Genomic DNA, 17276 nt, shown 5'->3' on the forward strand with positions numbered 1-17276 from the left:
ATACCCATAAGAGATGAGTGGAGAAGCACATAGGGGCCCCCACCTTATCCCCTCTCCCTTTTTGTGAGAGTTTTTCAGCTTGTGACAAGATTAGTAGTACAATCCTTGATTTATTTATTCTCAAATATTTTGGGTGGTTAATCTATAAAATGTTATCTTTTAATCATCAATAACTTCACACGAATAAAGGATCACAACTCAAAATTTAAAATTTCTTAAATTTGAATCCTGAAACATACACTTTTTAGTCTTTTACACATGTATCCGCGAAAAATATTGTTTAAAGTCGCTAGCATTTGACAAGTGAATTGAAAAGAGACTCACCGTCTGATCACCATATTTATCAGGAAGACTTTCAACACAAGACATCCACAAATCTCCAATCATGAGGTCATGACTCATGTCGAGGACGCTCATCTACATTGACAAAGTAAAATCACTACTTTGGGTCCACGACTCCACGCACCACACAGTGGAGTATTGGTTTCAACCGAAACATCGGCTCAGATACCATTTGTTGGGACTGCCGCCTCCACTATAACGTCACATTAGTATGATATCGTTCGCTTTGGGTCAAACACTCATGAATTTGGTTTTGGGATCGATCCCAAAAAGTCTCATACTAATAGGGTGGTGACTCTCTTATAAACAAGGTATAACTCCTCTTATTTTCCAATATTGGAGTTCGGATGTTTTCAAAAAGGCAGGGGAACCACATAAAATTCGAAAAAACACAGGAGTACTACATAAAAAACCCAAAAAAAAAAAACGAGACCAAAACTTTGTCTTATGATCCATTTAAATTCCAAACCTTTACTATAACCTCTTCTTCACACCACAAATACTATTTTACAACCAGTTTTATAGTAGCATTATTGTACAACCGCCTCAAAGTTGTTGAGCTCTTACACAAAATTGTTGAGCTATTTTACAAGTTATTGAGTTATTTTACGAAGCTATTGAGCTTAATGATTATTCTGTTAAACTCAATAACTTTGTTCCCTATCTCGATAATTTTGTTAATAAAACTCGACAGCTTTATAATAAAACTCAACTAAATTAAATAGGTTGTATATACAACCAGTTATATAATACATTAATTGTCTTCAGACCGCCACGACTTTTTCATAATAGTAAGTAATTTTTTTTTTTCTAGGAGACCAAGACTTTACAATAATAATTAATTGTTTTTTAGGAGACTTGCAAGTTGCAACTTTGTCACAATAATTAATTGTTTTCAATCACTATTATATATGAGTCATTTTCAAACCTCCCTATATTCTCTCATACAAAGTACGAGTAGTAACTATAATTGTTTTCTAGAGACCTGAACTTTGTCATAATAATTAGGACTAATTGTTTTTTAGGAGACCTAGACTTTGTCAAAATAATTAATGGTTTTGAATAACATCTATGAACTGATAAAACGGTACTCTCACACTTGCATTAGAATCCTCTCTATTTCCTAAAAGACAATGAGATAGATATTGTTAGTTGTATATAGGTTTGTTAAAACTGACCCAGCCCCGAATAACTAAACATGAATAACTCAACATGAATCCGAATTGAAGAATTGAAGTTAACTCGAAATCCGAATTAAGTACTCCTTTTGTTCATTTCATTTGTTCTTACCTTTGATTAAAATTTTCCGATAAAAAAGTAAACAAATAATTGGAAGAATGGAGTAGCTAAAAACCAATGGAGAATGATCTTGAATGGCTATAATTTTGCATAAGAAATTGGTAATTTTATTAGAGAAAATATATTAATCCCTCCTATTCGCTATAATGTTCCCTCTTTCTCAAAACGGATTATTCAAGTAATGTTCCCTTTTCCTTTTTTGGTAACCTTTACTCTTATTTTATTCATCCCTCTCTCCTATCACCAAACCCACACAACTCTTTTACTCTTATTTTTTTTACTTTCCTTAATATTTTGGCCCAACAACTCCTTATTTAACTCCTAATAATTCATCTCTCTCTCTCTCTCCTATCACCAACCCCACCAATGTAAGGGGTCGTTTGGTTCACTACTTTGGAATGGAATGGATTGGAATGAGAAACCATAGGAGTATGGGGTTCCAATTCCTTACCTTCCAAAACATGTTTGGTTCATTAAAAAAATAAACATGAAGGAATGGAGTTTGAATCCATGGGAAGAAGGTGGGTATGGGATTCCAAGGAGTTGGGGTGGATTGAGATTCCATCATGATTCTAACTCCATTCCAAAATACCCCAACTAAACACTAAAGTGACTAGAGTCCATTCCATTCCATTCCAAACCCCCCAACCAAACACCCTCTTTTTTAAAAGTATTTCTTAAGTATCGTGTCAAAGATAAAGGAGAACATTATAGCGAATAGAAGAAGTATGATTTATATTTATAACTCTATTCTCTTCTTCATTATGATTTATAAACCATATTCTCTTCGCTTTGTCGTAGTAACTAGTTTTACTCCCGTGCAAAAAAATGCACGGGTCGGTTTAAATTAACACATACTGAGTTTGTATGAATATAATTATATATAATATTTATTTCATCAACAATTAAATAAAAAATATGAATTGAAATTAAAATAGAGAATTGATATTTAATTAAATTTAAATGTAGTAATAATGAATTAAATAACTTATCAAAACAATTGTGGAGAATTTGTTGAAAATTTTAATTAATTGTTGTTAAGATCATGGGTATGCTCTACATTAGAAAACTACTTTTTTTTTACAATTAAAATCAGTAGTACATCACAATTCTCCAAAAAAAAAAGCTCTACATTTAAAAGTTACTTTTTTACCCCTAAAATCAACAGCGAACCACTATGTAGATTAGTAATTGTTTTCTATCACCATTATGATTTATGAACCATTTTCAATACTTCACTATATTCCCTTCAATCCATTCGCCTTCGACTACTACTATTATCAATACTTCTCCCGTGAAACTTAGAGCTATCCTTCCTAAAGATATTTTAGGAGTCGTTTTTCCTCATCAAGTAATTAGTTAATTTTTGGGGCTTCATCCCAGTTGTAAACCAAAAAATAAAAGAGGTAAGGACTTTTCACGTAATAATTAATTGTTTTTCTAGGAGACTATGTGTTTGTCATAATAAAATTGTTTTCTAGGAAACTTACGACTTCATCATAGTATTTAATTGTTTTCTATCATCATTATAAACCATTATTTCTAAACCCTCACTATATTCTCTTATTTGACTTTTCTCATAATAGTTGATTCTATTACAACTGTAATTGCTTTCTAGGATACTAGGATTTCATCGTATCAATTAATTATTTTTATATCGCCTCCCTACGAATGATGGTTCAAATCTTAACCTCGCAAGTGCACGGTTTGTCGTCGTACAAAATGAGGGTCGAATCCACGAGGAGCTAATCGTCCTAATTCTTAGGCTTAGCTAAGTCGATAATAATAGAGTTGGATATTTTAACTAAATAACTAAACTATTCAAATTAAAGTGCAAATAAACTAATTATGAAAATTGAGCAAGTGAGATTGTAAAAGATGTAATCAAGATTAAGGAAGGCCTAGGATCCGATCAACCCTTAGCAATGAGTCATGGTGGCAATTAGTCAATCAACAAGTAATGGGTTCATGGGGTCAAGAGGGATAATGCTAGCTAAACTAACCACTCAACCCTCCCGAGTGTAGGTAGCCTCTTGAGTCGGTTTAAGGTCCCACTCCCATGGATGACCAAGACCGAGCCCAAGGAATTAAGGTCAACAATAAGTCTCAACTAAGTCCTTCCCCACTCCCATGGATGGAATTCCTTAGTCAATTGGTTAAGTCACTTTAAATGGGTCTCACTCCCATGAATAACCCACCTAGAGCCGATTTCCGAAGTACACCGGTATCCACTACCATAAGCCCAACTCCCATTGATAGCCTAGGTAGCCCAAAATCGGCCCAACTATCATTGATAGACTCAAAAGGTTGGACAAGGGTAAAACAAAGGTTCAATTCAAATCACCCAACCAAAATCGATTACCCATACACCACAACTTGTCAAAAGCGACTAATCACGAAAATAAACTCATCATTTAGGCTTAATCGGACCCTTGAAGGGTGACTACTCACTAATCATGCTAATTAAACTAAGACAAATGATAAAGATAGACACTTTAACAATTGAAATGTTATAAAATTGATTTCTACTATAATCATGCAATTAATAACTAAGATAATGATAATTAACTAATTAAATTATAATTGAAATTAAATTAAACTTAAAGGTGGTAACTTTAACTACAAGAGATGTAAATATTCAAACTAAGAAATAAATAAAATGGAAACAAGTAACTAAGAAAGATGAAGGAAGGAGAAAAATACCAACACTTAAAGAACAAGGAACAAGGAAGAACAAAATTGAATAAGAAACTTGAACTTGAATTATATGAAGAATGGACGAAGATTTGAACTCCAAAATACAAAGGAAATTTCTTGTGTTTCTCTCTCTAGTTTGCATAAAATGAAGCTTAGGGTTTTAAGATATGAATTTGGGGTATTTATATGACTCCATAATAGTCCATTACATATTTGAGCCCAAAAAGGAAGAGAGATGAGGGGGGAAAACGAGTAAGATGAGGTACGTACCTCATTTTACGCTCCTCATCTTCTCCTTATACATCAAAAGTTGGTACAAAACTCAGTAAGATAAGGTACGTTATAGGCAGATGAGGTACGCCCCTTGTCTTACGCTCCACATCTTCTTCAATAGTACCAAAGAATAGGTCCAAATTAGCAGGATGAGGTACGTTATGGGAAGATGAGGTACGTCCCTCATCTTATGCACCATATCTTGCAATCTAACTAGTGTTTCTAGCTTATAAACTTCATGTCCGACTTCCAAATCGCTTAGTTCTTCTTTTCCCTTGTCCAAAACTTGGTCCACCAAGGTACCTACATAAAGAAAGTGCCAAGAGGAGTATCATTGACTCGAAATATACGCGTGACAAACCGGGAAAATAGCCAAAAAGAGAACGGAGAACAAGATTTGCAAAAGTAGCTGAAAGTTGAGCTTTATGGCAATTTAAGCACTCAAAATTGGGACTAACAAGAGTTTAGAAGGTAGACAAACGCGTGAATTAATGTGCTAACAAAATTCCCTACACTAAACTCTTACTCGTCCTTGAGAAAGCTCAGAAGACAAAGCTAGGACTAGTAGCCAAAAAGTGAACGCACAATATAAGCATCACTTAGTTATTGTAATATTATAATCCGAATGAGTATTAGCGCATTCAACGCCCTTTCAACTCACGTAATTTCACTTATGAGAAAAAGCGAAATTCACAAGGCAAGTAAGGTCTTGCACAAAACTTAGACTCATGCTAACATGTTAAGCTCAAGTAATCAAATAAGAATGCATCAATCAAAAGGTTAGCCATTTTCCTCATCTAGATGGCTTTCATTTCAAGACAAAGAGTTTTGATAGGAAAAAAACGTCTGGGGTCTCAACAAGGTGCCTAGTCCCTAGAACTAGCTCAAGCAACCTTTGCAACAACATAACTTGCCAATGAAACGAATTCAAGGCGGGAAAGGGGGAAAATAGCCTAACTTGCAAGATTTACATGACAATTGCATAAGATTAGACAATGACAAACCGTTGACCAAGGGAGACTTAGAATGCCAATTTCCTCACGGATTCCACTAGTCGCTCAAGTGAATTTCGGGTGATTGCCTTGCAAAATTAGTAACCAAGAATCACTCTCCTACTACGACTTGCGAGGTACACCCGCATTCTAATGTGGAACTTCTTCCTAATAACCGTATAAGAAATGCAAAAAGAAAAGGTAATGTACATATTAAGAGTCAAAATGTCATAATAAGGCTAGGGAGAAGGTCTAAACGGGGTTGGTGCAACACCGTTGATGCGTGCATTTTATACTTCATTTGCACGCATTTCTATGCATTTTGTATAGTGTTTAGCTACAAATGTCCCTCGAATTGTCTACTTTGGTTTCTTTTGTATTATTTACAGGTATGAACCGGAAAGGAGCATAATCAAGTCTAAAACATGTCCCTATGCATGCATTTACGAGATAAGTTGAGTCGGAGCTTGGAAACTACTAATTGTGATGCGCAAAGAAGTAAGATAGCTAGGCGAGCAAAGGAAGAATTTCAAATTACTAGTGCCTACTTTGAAAAGCCATATCTCGAGTTCTACAACTGATTTTCAGGTTATTCAAATTTGAGATGAAAGCCTGTCCTCTTATATTTTCAACGCCACCAGAAATGCTCTGTTTTCCCAAGTAACGAAGAAATAGCAGCCGTTTGAAGTTCAGTGCGCGAAGCAGGAATTATACGCTGTAAACTACTAGATCGAAGGTGATGTGGATTGGGCTATGATGGATGATGATTTGAGAGGGTTCAATCAACTTTTTGATCCACCCTCAAGAGGGATCCAAGTAGGGCAGATATGGAGTGACAATGTGGTTGCTGGGGGAAGTGGTCCTGTCAATCTCATCCAGCATGAAGAAAATGAAAGGGTTGTTGGCTCAGGGTCCATTCCTGAACATGGAACAAATCAGGATCCTGGTCCCTCTGTGAGGATGTCTGCTATGGAGATTCAAGCTCTAAATTCTGAACCTGAAGCTAATTCTGTGGCCAGGCTCACTCATGTTATTGATCTGGTGTCGTCTGAGGACACAACTGAGGTTACATCTACTCTAAAAACTACAATTAATACTGATTTGAGGCTGATGGCTGGTAATAGCAAGGGATATGGAGCTGGGAAGGGGAAGGAATTACGAGCTATTAAGAAAGATTCAGTACCTCTGTCCCTGGCCTCTACTGCTATTACTAGGAAGGGAAAGGAGTTACAAGCTGCTTCGTCCTCAATGAGGACCCTTGAAGATCTGATGAATGATTCTAGAGTTGATGAGCTGACTGGGTTGTTGGGCAGTGAGGAAAATAAGAGAAAGGAGCCAAGGTTGTTTGATTGGCCTGAGGTGGGAGCTGCTTCATCACTGTTTACTACTATTAAGTGCCCAAGTATCTCAGATGGCTTTATAGGGCTGGTAAACCTCTATCGTGAGTCTAATCTGGGACAAATATGTAAGGAGGAGATTATGGGTGCCAAGAAGAGGAAATGTTGTACACAGGTAAATGAGTCTTTCGTCCCTGAAGATGCTCTGAACTCAGTTGAAATGGCTAGAGATTACCTAGGTCAGTTGGTAAAGAAGTCATGTATTGGTATTGGTATCCTTGAACAACTATATAGAAGTGGGGGATATGGCTTTCACTTGAGAATCTCAGATGTGGATATGGTGAAATCTGGCGACTCATTACCTGATAACAATGAGGATGTAAATACGGATTATGGTTTTGCAGAGGTTGGGCATTCACAACCTCCTGTTGCGCCATGAGTGGACTCATATGGAATTGTAGGGGCCTTAATAACATGCTCTCCCCTACAATTCCAAAACTAAGAGCGTTGTTGAATAAAAACTATTATGATTTTCGTTTTTTAATTGAGACTAAGAGTAATGTAAGCCATGTTAGTGCTATGTATAGATCTATGGGTTTTAGTAAGGCGGCTGGAATAAATGCGAATGGGGCATCCGGTGGCCTTTGGGTAGGGTGGAAGAAGGAGGCTAAGATGAGCCTAGTTATGTCTTGTAGCAACTTTGTGATCCTTTTGGTTAAGAAATATAATGGTATTCTATGGTATCTTGTACTCTTTTATGGAGAACCAAATGCAAGTTTGCGCCGACCAGTTTTATTAGAACTAGTGGAAAGAATTACAAACTCGGAGTACCCTTTCATTATTATTGGAGATTTTAATCAAGTTGATTACGCATGTGATAAACTAAGCGCAAATAAAAATTCAATTCCAGAAGCTTATGAGTTCAATAGTTGGCGTTTAAGGAATGAGTTATTGGATATTCCCTTCAAAGGACCGCGTTTTACTTGGTGTAATAATAGAAAAGGCGAAAAAAGGGTATATGAACGAATTGATAAGGCATTGGGATCAAAGGATTGGTTCTTCTATTTCCCTAGTACGGTTATTAAGCACTACCGCATTCAGATATCGGACCATGCACCCATTGAGTTAGACTTGAACCTTACGAAAAACATAACTAAAAAACTTTATAAAGTGGATGCGTGGGCGTTGGAGCACCTAGAGTGTATACAAGTTATTCGAGAAGCTTGGCTACCTAAGGATGTTGGGTCACCGGCTTTTAGTGTTATGAAGAAATTGAGTATGGTTCGCCAAAGGATAAAAAAATGGTCTTTAGATAAAAGGCAGGAAAGGGCAGGGAAATGGGAGGAGTTTGATAAACGTCTTGAAGAAGGCATGAAAATGGCAACTACGACGAGAAATGATTTGTATACCCGGGTTAATGAGGAAGTGCGTGAGTTTGCGACGGCTGCAGCTATATATTGGAAACAACGGGCGGAAATTAAATGGATGATTGAGGGTGATACTTGTACCAAATTCTTTTTTAACTGAGTAAAAGGACGGGCAGGTAGGAATTTTATTATGGGAGTCAAAATTGAGAATGGTCAGTGGATTTATGATGTCGAGCAAGTCTGTGGGTAATTCCAATAGGCTTTTAAGAATATGTATAACCCGCCTCCTCCTCGACAGGAGGAACGAATTCACTACCCCTATGAAGAATTATTGCAAAATATTAAGCCTCGGATTTCAAATCATGATATGGATTGGTTGGAAAAGCCGTTTACGTCAAAACAGGTGAGGCGGGCGGTTTTCCAAATGGGAGTTTTTAAATCACCAGGACCGGATGGCATTCCCACTATTTTTTATCATAAATACTGGCATTTTATTAAAAAGGATTTTGCGACGGCGGCTCTATCTATCCTAAATTCAGGTGTGGCCCTTTCGTGAGGTAAATCGTACTTTCATTTTCTTAATTCGAAAGTGTGACAATCCAGAAAGAGTTCAAGATTATCGCCCGATTAGTTTGTGCAATGTGTTCATGAGGATTGTTACAAAGTGCATTGCAAACAGACTACGGAAAATTATGGGGTACCTCGTGGGGCACTCTCAAAATGCTTTTATTCAGGGCCGACACATTAAAGCTGACATGAGTAAATGCTATAATAGGGTCAGATGAGATTTTTTACAGGCGGTTCTGAAAAAATTTGGTTTTCCGGAAAAGATTATCAAACTTATTATGGGATGTGTGAATAATGTCACATATGTGGTCCTTCTTAATGGAGCCCCACTTCAGCAATTCACGCCATCTTGTGGGCTTCGACAAGGAGATCCACTATCACATTACTTTTTTATTCTATGCATGGAGGTTTTATCATGTAATGTGGAACATGCTCACCAAGTGGGGCAGGATTAGAGGGATTAATATTAGTAGAGGCACATCTCTTTTTTGCTGACGACTCAGTTTTCTTTCTTCAGGATAAGGGTGAATTGGTTAATCAGCTGAAGTTACTCCTAGATGATTATTGTTGTGTTTCAGGATAGGTGCTAAATGAAGATAAATCATGTGTTCTCTTCATTCCGAGTACAACATTAGCAAAGGCAAGGTATTGCCTAAATACTCTTAGAATTACAAATAATAAAGGCATTGACAAGTACGTTGGGTTACCTACGAAGTTTCAATTCTCAAAAGAAGAATTCTTTAGAGGGATGACTGAAAATGTAACAAGACGCATCTCATCGTGGAATGGGATTTTCTTATCACTGGCTGGTAGGCTTACTCTTATTTCTTCCGTGTTATCAAACCTATCAAATTATTTTCTATCGGTATTCAAGATACCAGTAAGTGTGGCCAGTAAGATCAACTCACTTCTGGCACATTTTTGGTGGGCGGGCAGTAAGGTGGGTAGAACTATTCATTGGTGTAGTAAGAATTTTCTCAATCTTCCAAAGTGTGAGGGTGGGCTTGGAATCCGAAATATTGAATGCGTTAATCAGGCATTGTTGCGTAAAAACGCGTGACGCTTAGTCACAAATGAGAGCTCATTTTTCTGTGGGCTTTTCAGACGAAGAATGTTTGGGTCGGAGTTGTATATTAATGGTCAAACTGTAAAGGAACGTGGTAACCGATCATGGTCAGAGAGAAGCATCATTCATGGTCTGACACTTATAATGGAAAATGTAGGATGGAAACATGGAAGTAATTCGAATTTAAAAGTCTGGATTTCAAAATGGGTAGCTGGAGATTATCCGCAACCGAAGGATTTCCTCTTAGCTAGGGAGCTTTTCTGTCTAAAGAACCTACGCATCAAGGATCTATGCTACAATCATGGACGATGGAATGAAGGAATGGTAAGACTAATTTTTAAAGATGAATGGATTAATAAAATCCTAGCTATACCGCTTAGTGAATCGAGAATGGAGGATAAAATATACTGGTTATATACAAGTAGTGGTGATTATACAGTAAAGAGTGGTTATGGCATTGGGTTTGAGAAGTACATGGGAACCAAAGGTGCAACGCGGGATGTATCAAGAATGAACTCTATAAGTAAACAGTTTTGTAAACGTCGTTTATGGAGACTTCCTGGTCCGGGTACGTGGAAACGTTTACTATGGAAGATTATTGCAAGGTCCCTACCAGTGGGGGAGGAGTATACTAAAAGAAACTTATCTGTGGAATCCATATGTCGTCTATGTTCCAAAAATGAGAAGGAATATCTGGAACATCTTTTCAGAGATTCTAGCGTTACCACTAGGATATGGGCTGGAATACTCCTTGGGATAAATGCTAGTCAGGACTCGACTTTGTCTCTGGATGGATGAATTATTAATTGGATCTTCTATCTTGGTAAACTAGAGGATGGGGAATCTAGAATTCTCCAATTCCTAGCAACAATCTGGAGCATTTGGATTCTACGAAACAATATAATTTTCCTGGGTGAAATGTTTATTCCCAAAGTTTTCTTTAGGCTATGGTCACCGGCAGTGGCAACAGCTTCTAGTGCTGAGTCGAGCGTAATATTAAAGGAGGGGATAGATCCGGTAATGTTTATGGAAGACGAGGGAGAAAAACAAATGCTGCGAGAAGGTAAGCCATTCTTTTTAGTTGGCCGACACGGCTCATGTCAAATGGTAAAAGTTAAGGTGGATGTGAGCTGGCGCTCGTCCTATGATGCTGCTGTGGGTTAGACTGCTTGCTCAACTGCAGGGATTACCTTCTTTGAAGGTCGAAGAAATATCATGGCTGAGTCGTCGCTTCAAGCGGAATGCCTGGGGGTTAAATTAGTGATGGACTGGGCATATGCAGAGGGCTTGCTACATATGAATATCTCTTCCGACTGTCTTCAATTGGTTGGTCAAATTGCAGGTGTTGAAACAAGGCAGCATCTTTCACATGAATCCTGGATGATCTCTCCCGAATCACATCTTTTTTTCACTGTTTAAGTATTAGTTTTTTTACCTAGAAGTCTAAATAAGAGGGCTCATAGCCTTGCTAAAAGTTTTATGGGCCAATTGTTGTTGTAAACTTTTCTTGTGAGCTGCCAAAAAAAAAAAAAAGACAAAGACTTGGTCATAATAAATACAACACCAAATCTCATTATAGACGGCATATATCCGTCTATAACTAAAGACGAGCCAAATACAATATCACATTCCTAATAGGACAAGCAACAAGTGGGGTGGTGGAGGCAAAAAATGTCACAACTTTCAGGCTAATTGACCCGTCTTTAGCTATAGACGGATATATCCGTCTATAGCAAGAGACTAGCTGTAAATACAATTAGACAAAAATAAGACTTGAGGTGGTATCCTATATATTAAACGAACAACCACAGAGCTGACATGTCAGCCTGTGGTTGAAAGTTCAATTTTTTATTTTTTTTTCAAAGGCCCCACCACAGTGCCTATGTTCTATTAAGCTTTTTTATTTATCTAAAACACTAAATTTTGTAAAATTTGAAATTTGATTAATGTTCAAAATATGACACTTCAATTATTGAATAATATAGCCATAAAAAGTAAGAATATGATGGGATTAAAAGACACATTATACAAGTGATATACTCCATTAATATTAAAATAAAATAAAAAAGTAAAAAAATGACTAGAAAATAAAGGAAAAAATCTTTAAAACGAATTTTTTTTTATTATTGTATATTCCATTAATAGCAGACTACTAATAATTTTTATAACATGACCACAAAAATATTTGAAGGGTAAAAACTACAAGCAATAAAACAGAAATTTGTTTACTATATATGAATAGTCACATTTAAACTAAAACATTTAAAATGGTGACCAGTATATCAATTAATGATTAAAGAGTAAAAATATTACTCAAAACAAAAATTTCAACGTAAAAATAATTAAATTTAACACTACCTTTTAAAAAATAGGGATACGTAGATACAATTAGTTGTACATCTACAAATGTAGAGTCAAAACAGTGGTTGAAGAAGGAGTATGGACGCATAATTGTTGTGGACTGCGGAGAGGAAAGAGGAGGTTGAGAGAGATTAGGGTAAATGGTTTGATTAGGTAGGGCTAAAGCCCCCGCAAAAAATAAAAATAAAATAAAAATAAGGCTAAAGGAAGGTGAGAGCACCAAAACATTTAAATGTTTATTTGGATTTATGGAAAATAATAGGGTACAAATGATTGTTTCAATGTATTTGTATGGAGGCAATGGTGGGTTTGTGATATATGGGATGTTAATTTTATGTTTATGGACTTTGATCGGTCTTTGTCTAAACTCTCTCAAAGTATGTAATTTCGAGTTTTCGACCCCTCAATTCACGAATTACCAACAATTTCAATTGGGTTTTACGAGTTGTGGTTATATATATATTTTTCATCTCATTCATTTATTTACCTTTAATTAAAATATGTTAAATAAAATAATAAAAATATACTAATTTGTCAATTATTGACATACTTTTACTCCTTTCGTGAAAATTGACGGGTATGTATTAACCTAACAATTATACGTGACTCCCATTGAAAAAATCGTGACAACACGGGTAGATTTGAAAGGTGCGTTATTTCAAAATCATGGGTAGGTGTCAATTGCAACAACTATATTAAGAATTTGCACGAGATTGTCCATGACACTAACACACGACATGTTTAAGCAATCCCATTGAAATTCTTAAATATAACTTTATACAAAACTCAACCAAAATTTTAACATTATTTTAGACAACAAATTTGAAATTATATTGTGCAATTTGCACGGGTTTAAAACTAGTAACAGTATCGTATGACCAACATATATTAATTAAGCTTATGTGTAATTTTTCTGAAATTTCTTAAAGTTTACTTCCTCCGTTTCATATTATATATTATTTTTGTTTTTCGAGGTGAACCTTTGACTTTAATTTTAAAAATGTATATTAGTCTAAAAATTATACCATTAAATTCCTTGTGAAAATAGCTTTTGAACGAGTATAAATTTGATTATATTTACTCTTATATTTTGCGAGATATTGAAGAGAAAAGTAAGTGTCTCGAAAAGTAAGAATGACATATAAAAATAAATAGCGGGAGTAATTTTTTTAGGTTTAAGTGCGTGGGTGAGTGCAAAACTTTATAATATTGTTTGAATTTTTTAAACCAAAACTCGAAAGTTTTAAAATAAAGCTCGAATTTTACCCCGCCAGTTGTACATTAAATTGATTGTGTATATAAACCTGTTAAAACTGACCTGATCCGAATTTGATTATACCTTATCCTTATCCAATCAAATGGTATGTTTATCATCGTATACTGCCCGTTATCTCCAAATAATTTGACAACTATCAACTTGAAAATGTCCCCATCTGCCCTAACCTAATCTGAGTCGAATGTTTACAAACACGAAACGACTAGTACTTATGGACATGGCCCACCTGCGATGCCAAGCCAATCCGTGGACGCATAGCGGTCTTTTGAAAGCCACGCTCGGCGGCGTAAAATTGCTTTCGACCGCATCATTTTAGATCGGTCGGTTTTGTGTCGGCAAGGGTCTCGAAACGATGCAAGAGATGTTCGGAGTCGCCACCTATCATTTGTAGGATGCTTGGAACCCGTTCGAATCCACTTTATACCTAGGTCAACCAAGGCAAAAAGCGGTGTTTGACCTAGGTACTAAAGATAAGGAATCGTCCCTCTTTAGCATCCTATCTCTAGAATGACTCTTGTACGCCCTGGACAAGGTCATCCACTATCCAAAGTTTCTGAGTAAGGTGAAAGTACGTATTGGGAAGCCCTTTAATCGGACACCCAATATTGAAACCCGAAACAACCCGAATGTACCTATGCATCATATCTAAGGTATCGTTTTGTACATGAGTGTCACCCATTTGATATTAATGAATTAATATTATATCGTAGTTATACAAAATAACATTGTATATTACCTTTAAAAAAAAACTATTTGTATTTTATCCAATGTTGTGAAGAACGACCTAATCCATTGACATCCGATCCGATTATGACCTGACTCGAATCTCAGCTGCTCTAATATTGACCCGACTCGAACCTTATTTGCTCCGATATTGACCCGACTCAAACCTGAACCGACCCAAAATATCTACAACCGATTAAAAGTGAAAACTGAATCCAACCTGAGTTGAACCGAATTTAAATCGAAAAAAAAAAGATAAACCGAAATAACCGGATCCGAAAAAAACCGTACCGGAACTGATCTGATTGACCCGTTTGCCACCTCTAATACTCCTCTACTCCAAACCACAACTCCATCCAATCACAATTAGAACGTGACACAACTTCACACCACGATTTATCCTCACCTTAGCCACTAACTTACCCGGCCGCCCTTCTATGTCGCCCTTCTTATGATGCCAACACCATAAATATGCAATGAATCTTGAGGTATTGTCCGATCTTTTTTTTTTCTCTCAATTTTTTTTTGATTTTTGATTTTTTTTTTTTGAAGTTTTGTTTTTTTTTCCACAAAAATTGCACACACAAATATATGGGTTGCCTCCCAGAAGCGCTGTTGTTTAACGTCGGTTGCTCGACATCTCGTGGAATGGTAAACCACCCGACTTAAGCTTAGATAGAAAAGTTACCTTGACTTACCAACATGAATACAAGAGGAAGAACGAAAGCAAGAATTTATATGGATAATGTGCACACCTTTCCCGGAGCCCTTCCGGTGAATTAATTTATCAAACCAAGCCTTCTTCTTACCTCTAGATACCTCTGCATTCTCACGACAATTCCATAAGATAACACACCTTTGATACTTAGGAGGGGATTCCTGCAAAATAGTAGACACCTTTCTCGGAATAAGAGACTTCCAGTACTTAGATAAATAATCATGGTTAACAAAAGTGTCTATAGCACACAAAGAATGAACCGCAAGAGAGTGGGAGTTGGGTTTATTGATTTCAAATTTAACAACGGTCCCGTCAAATTCCATGGTAAGAGACCCTTTTGAGACATCAATCTTTGTACCTGCAGTCTTCAAGAATGGTCTCTCTAATAAAACTAGTATAGCACCTGCCTCATTTTCATGTCCAAAACATAAAATTTGGCCGGAAAGACTAACTTACCATCACCAACCATGACATTCTCCACAACCCTCTTAGGATAGACACTAGGCCTATCAGCCAGCTGAATTACTACACTAGTGCCTTTTAAAAGTCCAAGTTTGAGTTTTTCATAAATAGCATAAGGGATGACATTAATAGATGCCCCTAAATCTAACATGGCCTTTTCAAATCTAGGGTCTCCTATGGTGCAAGGGATAACAAACATACCCGGGTCACCACATTTAGAGGGTAACTTCTTTTGAAATAGAGCAGACACATATTCACTAATCTTCCCCTTATGACCTTTACCCCTGACTATCTTCATCCCTTTCAATTTCTTATTACTTTTAATGGTGCATAATTCTTGTAAAAATTTAGCATATTTAGGAATACTCTTTAAAAGATTAAGAAGAGGGATGTTTATCTTGCACTTTTGAAACACCTCATAAATGTCTTTGTCATGCTCAAAAGGTTGGGTTCTTCTCAGTGCGTCGGGGAAAGGTACATCCGGTTTCACCACCGGTATAGAAGAAAGAATCGGCTCCTTCTCCTTAACAATATAAGCTTTTTCACGTTCCTCGATCACTATCTCCTCTTCTTCTTCCCGAATCATAGGTTGCTTCTCTTTTTCTTTCACCTTCTCGACCTCCTCCAATTGTCTTCCATTTCTCAATGATACGGTACTCACAATCTCCCTAGGATATGGGACTGTTTGAGACGGTAAAGCATCCGATTGTTTAGCTTCCAAACGATTCACCGCGGTAGCTAGTTGACTAACTTGATTTTCAAGATTCTTGAAATTTTGCTTATTTTCTGCTTTATCTTGAATGATACTAATGGTAAGATCCCGAATCATGTCCTCAGTAGACATTGATGAACTTGGTGTAGCTTGTGGTGGTGCTTGAGGTATGGAAGGTTTCTCTTTTGGTCGCAGAATGAACTGACCTCTAGGAAGGCCAGATGATGGAATAGCTTGAGAATTTCCCCAACGGAAGTTAGGGTGAGCTTTCCATCCTTCAATATAAGTATTAGAGTACGGATCCTATTTCTTGTTTGGACTACTCTCCCATACACCATTTACCGTCCGAGAACCTCCCTCTTGCATTTGAGGGCACAAATCGCTAGGATAACCCTCAGTAGAGCATATACCACAAATAACAGCCATTTGTCTGCAAGATAACATATCACGGAGTGTGGAAGCAATACTATCAACCTTTTCCTCCAAGCCAGGATTAACACCTATAGCACTCACTCCTCTCCGTGAAAGTCTTCTCTCAAATTGTCTAGAGGCCTCAGCTAGCTCTGTGATAACCCCCCAAGCTTCATCTGGATTCTTGTTGGATATATTTCCTCCACAAGCAGAATGAATCATATGGCGATCATCTTGGTTCAGTCCACCACAAAAATACATGATGAGATCCTGTTCGGAGTAACCATGGTAGGGGCAGCTGGCACATAACTGCTTAAAATTTTCAAGATACTCGTACAAAGCTTCTCCGTCTTGCTGCTCAATATTACTGATGGCTCTTTTCAGTTGAGCTGATCGAGAAGGAGGAAAATACTTATCCAATAATGCTTTCTTCATACCTAACTATGTAGCGATACTTGTCGGTGGTAGATAGTTGATTAACCAGTCTCTCGCATTGCCTTTCAAGGAGAAAAGAAAGGCTCTCAACTTTAATTGCTCATCTGTGACATCAACTGGCTTCATACCGGTGCACACAATATGAAAGTCTGAAAGATGCTTATTCGGATCCTCAATACTCGTCCCACTGAAACTTGGTAATTGATGTATCAAACCAGATTTCAGTTCAAAAGTAACT

At 36.9% G+C, this 17276-nt stretch overlaps 2 protein-coding genes across 2 annotated transcripts; one reads left to right on the forward strand and one right to left on the reverse strand.

Annotated features, from left to right (window-relative positions):
* Positions 1-7531: 7531 nt before the first annotated feature.
* LOC141607446 (uncharacterized) lies at positions 7532-8467 on the forward strand. Its single transcript, XM_074426796.1, has one exon. It carries the CDS (start codon positions 7532-7534, stop codon positions 8465-8467), a length of 936 nt encoding a protein of 311 aa, XP_074282897.1.
* A 2916-nt stretch (positions 8468-11383) lies between these two features.
* LOC141607448 (uncharacterized) lies at positions 11384-17038 on the reverse strand. The gene is made up of 4 exons (XM_074426797.1): positions 16546-17038; positions 15475-16467; positions 15110-15256; positions 11384-11454 (listed from the first exon to the last, which is right to left on the reverse strand). Exons 1-4 carry the CDS (start codon positions 17036-17038, stop codon positions 11384-11386), a joined length of 1704 nt encoding a protein of 567 aa, XP_074282898.1.
* Positions 17039-17276: the final 238 nt, after the last annotated feature.

Source organism: Silene latifolia, chromosome 10 (genome assembly GCF_048544455.1).
Source record: "Silene latifolia isolate original U9 population chromosome 10, ASM4854445v1, whole genome shotgun sequence".
Classification (NCBI taxonomy): domain Eukaryota; kingdom Viridiplantae; phylum Streptophyta; class Magnoliopsida; order Caryophyllales; family Caryophyllaceae; genus Silene; species Silene latifolia.

Excerpts from the sequence above, each read along its gene's own strand:
- LOC141607448 (XM_074426797.1), bottom strand. The coding sequence starts at position 17,038 with ATGAAGAAAGCATTATTGGATAAGTATTTTCCTCCTTCTCGATCAGCT. Across the intron at positions 15,257-15,474 it reads GAATGTCATGGTTGGTGATG|ACACTTTTGTTAACCATGAT; the intron begins GTAAGTTAGTCT and ends TGTGTGCTATAG. Across the intron at positions 11,455-15,109 it reads GAATGCAGAGGTATCTAGAG|CTCACAAGAAAAGTTTACAA; the intron begins GTAAGAAGAAGG and ends TTTTTTTGGCAG.
- LOC141607446 (XM_074426796.1), top strand. The coding sequence starts at position 7,532 with ATGGGTTTTAGTAAGGCGGCTGGAATAAATGCGAATGGGGCATCCGGT.